This window comes from Benincasa hispida, chromosome 8 (assembly GCF_009727055.1).
Source record: "Benincasa hispida cultivar B227 chromosome 8, ASM972705v1, whole genome shotgun sequence".
Taxonomy (NCBI): domain Eukaryota; kingdom Viridiplantae; phylum Streptophyta; class Magnoliopsida; order Cucurbitales; family Cucurbitaceae; genus Benincasa; species Benincasa hispida.
In genome coordinates, this window is record NC_052356.1 from 12,795,145 (window position 1) to 12,805,289 (window position 10,145).

General features: G+C 33.5%; 1 protein-coding gene across 1 annotated transcript; it reads left to right on the forward strand.

The window, feature by feature from the left end:
• The first annotated feature begins 3,606 nt into the window (after positions 1-3,606).
• On the forward strand, positions 3,607-7,924 carry LOC120083795 (protein disulfide isomerase-like 1-4). Its single transcript, XM_039039672.1, has 12 exons — positions 3,607-4,253; positions 4,464-4,593; positions 4,771-4,936; positions 5,028-5,146; positions 5,260-5,340; positions 5,610-5,696; positions 6,250-6,324; positions 6,423-6,491; positions 6,581-6,661; positions 6,733-6,867; positions 7,389-7,445; positions 7,529-7,924. The coding sequence occupies exons 1-12, from the start codon at positions 3,658-3,660 to the stop codon at positions 7,715-7,717; spliced, it is 1,785 nt and encodes a 594-aa protein (XP_038895600.1). The 5' UTR covers positions 3,607-3,657; the 3' UTR covers positions 7,718-7,924.
• Positions 7,925-10,145: the final 2,221 nt, after the last annotated feature.

The following is a 10,145-nucleotide window of genomic DNA, read 5'->3' on the forward strand; positions in this document are numbered from 1 at the left end:
AACTTTGCTGATCTGTTTACAAAGGCCTTCACGAGTGAGGTGTTTGAAGGTCACCTGCGAAGTATGGGTCTATAGGACAAGCCATATATAGTCTAGGGCAAGTGACAAATTTTGTACTGGGCACGTGTTATGACCTAGTTTATTGTTTTGTGTACTTGTATATTAGTTTGATTTTTACATTGTACACCCTACTAGCTTTAGGACAAATGGAAGATTGTTGGGTTGGTGCCCTAAATCTCATAGGGTCCTGTTGTTTGTAATTATATCATATAAACATTTTATTTATCTAATAAAATATGTGATGGTTTATTTGACATTTAGTTGCATTAATCCACAAACTAATAAACTAACATCCAAGGTTATCTTGTAGCTTAAACATGTATATAGAGACATACGGGTGGATCATGTTTAAGTGATAACCTAAATAGTTTGTAGTAGATGGATGAGGCTAGATACCTTATCTTAGTGACACTATGAGTACGACCCGCTTTGTAGATATTACAATTGTTGTGAAGTGCTACAAGTGATCTGATCTTGATCATTCATGCATAGACATGTGCGCGGGGGTAATCTATACAAAGGAGTTTGTATAAGACCGGACCACGAAATGTTTAGTCTCACTACATAATGTCGTTCATAATAGAGACTTACATTTCACCAAGATGACCATAGGTGATATGACTCGAATCCTGAGTAAGTTGTGAACTCCTGTCTAGGCAGTCCTTTGATTTATATGGGTGAGAGTGTCAGATCGCCGTCTCAATAAGCCTACCATTTTGGGAATTCGTTTGATTAGGGAATTGGAAATACAGCTACACAATAAGGAATTCACTCTTTCCCCAATGTCGGGGTAAGCAGAAATCATAGAAAAGTTATGAGATTTCTTCCCCATCTCCTCCTCCTCATTACTCTCTTAATTTCTCTTATCCAAAATATCCAGAGCCCACATAGCTCATGGATTCTCATTTAGAGAATATAATGGAAATTTCATGGTAGTATCTTTTTGATCGAAGGATTCTTCTTGAAGATCGGTCTTCAAAGGTAAGAGTTTCTAAACCAATTTTTCTATTTTATTGTTCTTCAAGTATGCTGTGTTTGTTTTTCACTTAAATGCATGTTGTTTCTTATTTTTGTAAAATTTAGGATTTGGATCCAATCTCATTTTCCACTCAAGGACCTTCAATGGTTCCTTCACCCTGCTTGCCGCTCACACTCATGTGCGCATCGCCAACCCTGCGTGTTCTTGTCCTAATGCATCGTGCGCACAAGAAACCATCCATCGTTGCATGCCCGTCTGCCCTGTCATGCGCCTAGTCGACACAAGCCATGTGTCTGCGCGCGCCCGACACATAAGCAACATTCACCTGTCAGCACGTCCACACGCGCCTCACACCCAACAGCTCCGCCTACGCTCAGCCCAGCATGCCCACACCCCTGCTGCACACTAATGCCCCAACACCTATTCACCCACACTTATGCGTCTACCCACGTCACTCTGTTGTGTCCTACGTGCTTAGCACGCCCTTCAACACATGCCCAACCCAAGTGCCGCCTACAAAGTTCCAAATGCCTAGTTTGCACTAATTTGGAGTTGGCGAGTGAAATTTAAGGCCAAGTAGGTATTTTTAAGAATATTTTAGCCCTAAATAGAATAAATATTATGGAAATGGATTCAAACCATTGGATTATGTACCGGGTAATGTCAACTCGTCTCGTGTATATCTGGCAGAAATTGTCGACATGTACACATTAGACGAGTTGTCTTAACGCTATGTATATACTAGCAGGGTAATAGGTACAGGATTTGGTGTGGTTTCAGAATCTTGGATGGGATTTCTGTGAACTTTACCCCTAATACGTTCAAGGAAATTTATGATCATGTCATTCTACTATTTTGATTTATTAATCTGTTGATGCTCGTGTTTTGGAACTTGTTTGGATACTTCAATACTTCGTTGTCGGTTTATAATTGTTTAAAAGGGGTTTCATCAAATTTTTGAAAAAGAGAACTCTATGTTCGTATTAAAAATCACCATTCACTAGGTTTCCCAGCTCATTCTTTGTATTTTTGTTTTTCCTCTCTACGTAGTGGAAGAGTTCTAGGTGTCACGAGAGGTTAAGGTCTACCACAATACAAGAGTGGTCTTCTATCTCAGTATAGTTTTAGAATCTTAGGTTCTTGTTGTAGATGATTGGGTTGGAGCTTGTAACATAAACTGTATGAACATTTAAGTTAGTTGTTGAGTAAGAGATAGTTTAAACTACATTATTGGTTATCATATTCATAGAAGATATCAGTGAGTCCCCATTCAATCAAGTCCTAAATGTTCTTGTTTAATTAGTTATAAAAGTTGTCAGATAAAGCAAATCAAGACGGACAATAAATATCACAAAAGGGTGGTATATACTGTTTTCATATCTCCTTATAAGTTACAAAGGTCATCTAGGATGGGGTGTGATAAAGATTATGGAATATGACAATAAACTTTGGGTTTCTAAACAATAACTTAGTTTTTAAAGTTAAGCAACTCTCATAAATGAGCATTATCATTATGGAGAGATAAAAGACATAAAATAACTAGAAAATTTAGAATATAAAATACCTGTCCAATTATAATAGAAATGTTGTACAAAATATATACAAAGTTAAATATTAAGAGTCCATGTGTCTAGTAAATATAAGACAATATATTCTTTCTTATCTTGTTCGTTCATTGTGAAAAATGCCCCAAGCAAGTCTTGTATAGTCCAATTATCTTTCTTAAACTTAGTATTGAAGGTTGCAGGGATGAAATTGAAAGTTTAAGATTAAAACTGATATAAAACTTATCAAGTTTAGAGTCAAAAGATCTTTTTTCTTAATATTTGTTTCATAAAAAGAAGACACTATATAAATATATTTTCAAGAGTAAATTAACTGTATAGACTATTTTAAGATTTATTGAATATATATGAACTATTTTTTTTAAGTACAATTACGAGAATGGAAGATCGAACTTTCAACATTTGAAGGGAAAAGTCATGTCAATTCCTGTTAAATTAACTCACTTTGGCGAAAATAGAATAAAACTCAAATTATATGCACCTAAGGTTTAAAATATCGATGTCCAGATCTTAATTTTGATGGAAATATCGATAAGATGTCGATTTTGATGGATATTTCTAAAAAAAATTATAACAAAATTCAAAAATAAATTTAAATTAATAAATAAACATCTTATGATTTTCAAACAAGTTAATATGTCTATTATTTATATTATTGACATTTTGATACTAATTTTTTTGTGTTTCATAAATCAAAATATCGATTCACCCTTTATATTGATGTTGAATTCACGTAAACATAAAAATATAAATAAAAATATCGACATATCGGGAAAAATTTAATACTATACCTGAAGCAAAACGTGCATCTCAACCCAAAAAGAAAAGAGAAAAAAAAAATCAAATTCGTGTAATTAGTGACTGTGTCTGTGACGATAATCAACCAATCAGAAGCTTTTCCATTTCCAGCTCGACCGTTATTTTTCCAACCTAGATGACGACGTCGTTTTGAAGCATTGACCTTTGATCCTCAGTCCCCACTCTTATAAACCCTTCCAATTTTCTAAACTCACCAGATCTGATTCGGATCCGAAATTGAACATTCGTCTCACAATGGCTACTCGAACTCCTCCTCCTCTTCTTCTTCTTCTTCTTGCTATGGTTGCTCTCCTTCTCTTCTCCAATTCCGTTCTCTGTAAAGATGATTCTCCTGCCAAAGCTCCCCCCTCGAAGTCTACTGATGACGACGACGAAGATCTCAGCTTCCTCGAGGAGCCGGATGAGGCTCATGGTGCCTCCGGTCATCACCATCTCCCTGATTTTGATAATTTTGAAGGAGGAGCCGAGGATGAAGATTTTGGAGACTTCTCCGACTTCGAAGACTCAGAAGGTGATAGAGATGAGTACAAGGCGCCGGTGGTGGATGAAAAGGATGTTGTCGTCTTGAAGGAGGGTAACTTCAGCGATTTCATTAAGGAGAATAGGTTTGTTATGGTAGAGTTTTATGCTCCATGGTGTGGTCATTGTCAGGCTTTGGCGCCTGAATACGCGGCTGCGGCCACTGAATTGAAGGCTGAGAATGTGGTTTTGGCGAAGGTTGATGCGACGGAGGAGAATGAATTGGCGCAGCAGTACGATGTTCAAGGATTTCCTACCGTTTATTTCTTCTCTGATGGAGTGCACAAGCCTTATCCTGGACAGAGGACAAAGTAAGTGTACTGAATTGTGAGATTTGTTTGGCTCTCATTGATGCTTAGGAGATGGAGCGAATGCTTGACTTCAGATTTGTTTTCTTTTTGACTTCGAGATCTAAATAAGTGGGACTGTTTGCCACAATGCGTTGATTAGTTAACGTTGTATTACATTCTTGATCTGTGTGTGTTCACCGTATTTATACGCTAATTACCTCGTCTTTACAGGGATGCTATAGTAACCTGGATCAAGAAGAAGACCGGACCTGGTATTTACAACATAACTTCAGTGGAAGATGCTGAACGCATTCTGACTTCTGAAACTAAGGTTGCTGTTGGTTACCTGAACTCCTTGGTGGTGAGTATACTCGGTTCTGTTTGATTTATGCTTTGTTCACTTTATATGCTTGCATTTATGACATTTGATTGGATCAACTTCATGAACTGTACTTGTTGCTGTAGTGTTAGTGGCTCAATGGATAAATCTGTAGGGATACTTACTATTTCTTCATGATCTTTTGTTGCTATTTGACAGGGCTCTGAGAGTGATGAGCTTGCTGCTGCTTCAAGACTGGAAGATGATGTCAACTTTTACCAAACGGTGAATCCTGAAGTGGCAAAGCTTTTCCACATTGAAGCTTCAGCGAAACGCCCTGCTTTGGTATTGCTTAAGAAGGAGGCTGAAAAACTGAGCCGCTTTGGTTAGATTATTACTTTTGTTTTTATTTATTACTTCAAGAGATGATATATTTTGGGTGGATTGTAATTTACTGAGTTTTGTTTCTATTACAGATGGCGAGTTTTCCAAGTCTGCAATTGCTGAATTTGTATTTGCCAATAAGCTTCCTTTAGTTACAAAGTTTACTAGAGAAAGCGCACCATTGATTTTTGAAAGTTCAATTAAGAAACAGGTGTTGTAGTATAAAACGTGCTCTTGGCTAACCTTGAAACAACTTTTGTTTGTGAAGTTCAGCTCGAGAATTCCTTTATTCTTGACACATTTGTATTTTTTTTCTGTGCCCAGTTAATTCTTTTTGCAATTTCAAATGATTCAGAGAAACTCATCCCCATATTTGAAGAATCGGCCAAGTCTTTTAAAGGAAAGGTACGTTGTTGATGAGTAGACTATAATTTTCTTTTTTTCCTTTTTGTTTTTTTGAGATTTGAAAAGCTAAATTCAAATTCGAAAGTTTAGTCTTATTGACTAGGAATATTTGTTATCCACGTCCTTAGCTTGTAAGTTCAGAAAATTGTCTTATCTTTTCTTGTAGATATTAACGAGGAATTGTGAGAGGCATTGTTATGCTATTTTGGAATCCAAGGGTTGCTCTCAGTATTTTCTTTCTAATTTTTTTTTTCTGTGTTTTAATGCAGCTTATTTTTGTTTATGTGGAGATTGATAATGAAGATGTTGGAAAGCCAGTATCAGAATATTTTGGGATTAGTGGCAATGGTCCACAGGTGATCTTTTTCATTACCTCTACTATACTTGTTTCCAGATACAACTTACGGATGTTTGCTTAGCCTTATCAAGCAAGCTTGAGATTGAGAAGTTTAAATTTGTAACTTGTATTTGGATTATATGAGAAATAGTATAGGTTATCGAAACCCGATTGCATGTAATCTGTTATCTATGTTTGTTTTGTGCATATATGATTTGTAAAATTTAGAAGGTACTAGGTTGTATATAATGTGTGAACTGTCATTTTCATGTGTTCCCAAACATCAGAAGGTACTTTTTTACCTATAAACATCAGTTTCCCTTTAATGTGTTGTATGTTAAAGAAACGAAATGAACATACGACAATAAAAAAAAAGATTTTACAAATAGGCTTTGAAATTGAAAACATAGAAAACATTTTCATAAATTTAAGCACCCCAATTTTTTAAAAACAAATTCTACTTCGCTGGAAATGGGGACAGTGAGAAATTTTTGCTTGATAAGGAAGTTTGGTTGAAGTTGGTTTTTCGTATATTCCAATGTGATGAAATTGAAATTTTTGTCTTCATATAGGTCCTTGGTTATACTGGAAATGAGGACAGCAAGAAATTTGTGCTTGATAAGGAAGTTACCTTGGAAAATATTAAGGTCCACCAATTTACCTTCCTTCCTATCCTTGTAAAGAGTATCTTGTTTACTTTGACTTCTCATCTAATTTCTCTTTTCTCACCCAATTCACTGAATAGACTTTTGGAGAAAATTTCTTGGAAGACAAACTAAAACCCTTTTATAAGTCAGATCCCATTCCTGAGACTGTAAGTTGAACTAACTCACTTTTTCTGTCGGTATAACTTTACTTTTCAATATTTGATCTCTAAAATGTGTTTTCCCCATGTTTATGCAGAATGATGGTGACGTGAAAATAGTGGTCGGAGACAACTTTGATGAAATTGTTCTAGATGAATCGAAGGATGTTCTCCTTGAGGTATTGTGTAATCCATTTATCTGTTCACCCTCATGTAGTTCTTTATATACTGATTTATGTTTCATTTCCAGATTTATGCTCCTTGGTGTGGGCATTGCCAAGCACTGGAACCAACTTACAACAAGCTTGCCAAACATCTACGTGGCGTCGATTCACTTGTCATTGCTAAGATGGACGGCACAACGAATGAACATCCCCGGGCGAAGGTATCGTGATTTTGTTGTCACATTTCTGCATTTGCCATTGTTGCTCTAACACATTGGAAGGAAAATCCCTTGCTATACAGCTACTTTCCAAATGATTATCGATGGATGTTTTGGATTTGTTTGGGCCTATTCAATGACCAATTGATTTTAAATCTTTGGTTTTTGAAATTTATACTTATTTTAAAAAAATTCTTTACAATAGTTTTTACCTTTCATAAAACAAAACATTTCAATTTATAATCAAATTCTAGAAACAAAAATAATTTTTTAAATCTTTTTTTCTTTCTTGAACGTGGCTTGGATTTTGAAAACACCCTTGAAAAATAAACAACAAAATGAAGGAATTTAGTGGTGGAAGTTGGGTTTATAAGTTTAATTTCCAATAATCAAAAGGCGAAATGATGATCAAACATGGGCTATATACATACATAGATACATACATATGTGTGTGTATCTTTTGAACTTGTGATGATATGAACTGAAACTTATTAGAGAATTGCTCTTCATTCTTCTCGTTACAGTCCGATGGATTCCCAACAATTCTATTCTTCCCTGCTGGAAATAAGAGTTTTGATCCTGTAAGTAAACATCATAATCTCTTGAGCCGCTTTTTTCGAAGAAATGATCAGATCCATTTCTGACTGCTTGCTTTGATTTTCAGATCACGGTCGATACCGATCGAACAGTTGTGGCATTTTACAAATTCCTAAAGAAAAATGCATCGATCCCTTTTAAGCTACAGAAGCCAGTTTCAAGTCCAAAAGCTGAGAGTTCTGAAGGAAAATCTAGTGATGATGCAAAAGAGAGCCCAAAGAGCAGTCCTACCACTGACTTAAAGGATGAATTGTGAAGAGTTATTGTAGTTTTGTAAGTTATGCATCTTTTGTTTCCCTCCCTTTTTGTTGTTTGCAGATATATGTAGACGATGATACGAGAGACTAGAAATTAAGAGAGAACGTTCCTTTTTACTATTAGAGAAGTCTTGAAGAGAAACCAATCTTAATTTCCATTTTCCCAATAAAAAAGTGGAAGGAGAGAAAAACATCCTTTTAGGTTTTGTAGTGTGCATGTCCGTTGGGGAAAAAGATAAAGAAAAATGAAGGCCACTATGCCTTTGAGAAACTAATAACTTAGACAATTCGTTTTTTGTTTTTGGTTTTTGAAAATTAAGTCTATTTTCTTCTTATTTCTTTCAATGATTTGCATCTTTCTTAAGTATAATAGTTTAATTTTTAGTCAAATTTCAAAAACAAAAACAAGTTTTTAAAAGTTATTTTTTTAGTTTTCAAAATTTGACTTGGGTTTTTAAACTATTGGTAAAAAGTAGATAATAAATGAAGAAATTTGGAAGTAGAAGTAGTCTCTACATGTTTAATTTTCAAAAACAAAAACAAAACTAAATGATTATTAAATGGGACCTAGGTATATTCATTTGTTTTGTTATTTGTCTTTTCAATTTAGTTTCAATATCTTTACATTATAATTTGATAAAATAGACGTAATGCTTACCTTTGGAACTTAAATCTTTCTCATTTGTTTTGTTAGATCCATAATTGTTATTGTTATGAAAAATTGAATTATTAGGGTCTTGTTTGGTAATCATTTGGTTTTTTATTTTTTATTTTTGAAAATTAAGCTTATTGACAGTGCTTTTATCTCCAAATTTCTTTTTTTGTTATCTACTTTTTACTAATTGTTTTAAAAACCAAGACAAATTTTTAAAACTAAAAAAAATAGTTTTAAAAACTTGTGTTTTGTTTTTTAAATTTGATTAAGAATTCAATCATTATACTTAAGAAAGATGTAAATTATTGTAAGAAATTGAGAGAAAATAGATATAATTTTTAAAAACCAAAAATAAAAAACGAAATGGTTACCAAATAGATCTTATGTGGTTTGATTATCATTTTGGTTTTGATTGATGACCGTTTAGTTTTTGAAAATTGTGCATGTTTTTAGTTAGTATTTTCTTTCTTTTTGTTTTTAAAATTTGATTTGGATTTGAAAAATACTTGTAAAAAGTAAATAACAAAACAAAAGAATTACAAATAGCGACCGTTGTACCTGGGAACGAAGCAATTTGCAATTACGCCTTCCAACCCATTCAAATATCTTGGAACATGTCCTAATTTAGAAGAAGTTATGGGAAGAGACCGGAATAATATGAATGTGGCTTTACATAGTATTTTTTTTTTTAATAATATGTACAACAGGAGTAATGAACCTCCGACTTCAAAGTTGATAGTACAAACAATATATCAGAAGTTGATGTAGCTTATCTTTTAACTAGTGTGTTTTCTTACTAGAGAGTTGAATGTAAAATGGAGGGACGGGAGTTTTATCTTTTTTTAAAAGATTAATAATTATCGAAATTTTAGTATTGTTCACCAAAAGAATTCTTGTTGACCGGTGAAAAGGGATGTTTTATTTTTGTTTTTGAAGTTAACCCATGTTTACTAAACCGTAATGAAAATTAATGTAATCGTGATAGAATCTCATTGATGAATCAATTGTAATGAGTAAGAATAACAAAAGATAACAATAACTTAACAATATAGATATTAAAATTCATAATGTTTCTTTCTTTGAAACAGTAACAATAATGGTAACTACAATGATAACGACTTATGAAATCGTTTGCACTTTTTTATTATAAATTTGAAAATGGGTCTGTTTTTAAATTAGCATTGATTTATTACTTTTCATTGCTCTAAAGGTGGCCTTACATCAAATGAGATCTAAACAAGGAAAAGGTGATTTTGTGGATTGTGATAGCCAAGCCTTCTTCAACTATTCGTTTCTAATTTTGATATAAACTACTTTACCTCTTAACGTAGTTTTTAAACATCGATACCTTTGGAAATTTTAAACAAATTTGTGAATATATGGTAATGAAATATTGATAAAATGTTAATGAATAATATTTCTGAAACTTACTTGGAATGTTGTTAAAAAAAAAAAAAAAAACAAGTGTAGCTCCCATTTATTTAATTTTAATCTCTTTTTATAGATATTTGTAGCTCAACTAATCTCATGAGACCATCTATCTAACTCCTGGCCTCTTAGTCATTTGTCGAGACTGTCACCTTTTTACCACTAAGCCAACCCGTGATGTTTAATTTAATCTATTGAATTGACATTCCAATCTATTTGGTAGTCCTTTAGTTTTTCTTTGAAAATTAAACTTATACATACTACTTTTAACAATCATAAATTCTTTTGTTTTGTTATTTACTTTTTCCAAGTATTTTTCAAATCCAAACCAAATTTTAAAAACA

Bases quoted from the DNA above. Each gene is read 5' to 3' on its own strand.
- LOC120083795 (XM_039039672.1), top strand. From the start codon at position 3,658: ATGGCTACTCGAACTCCTCCTCCTCTTCTTCTTCTTCTTCTTGCTATG. The intron at 6,662-6,732 runs GTATTGTGTAAT...TTTCATTTCCAG, and splicing joins CGAAGGATGTTCTCCTTGAG to ATTTATGCTCCTTGGTGTGG. The intron at 7,446-7,528 runs GTAAGTAAACAT...TTTGATTTTCAG, and splicing joins GAAATAAGAGTTTTGATCCT to ATCACGGTCGATACCGATCG.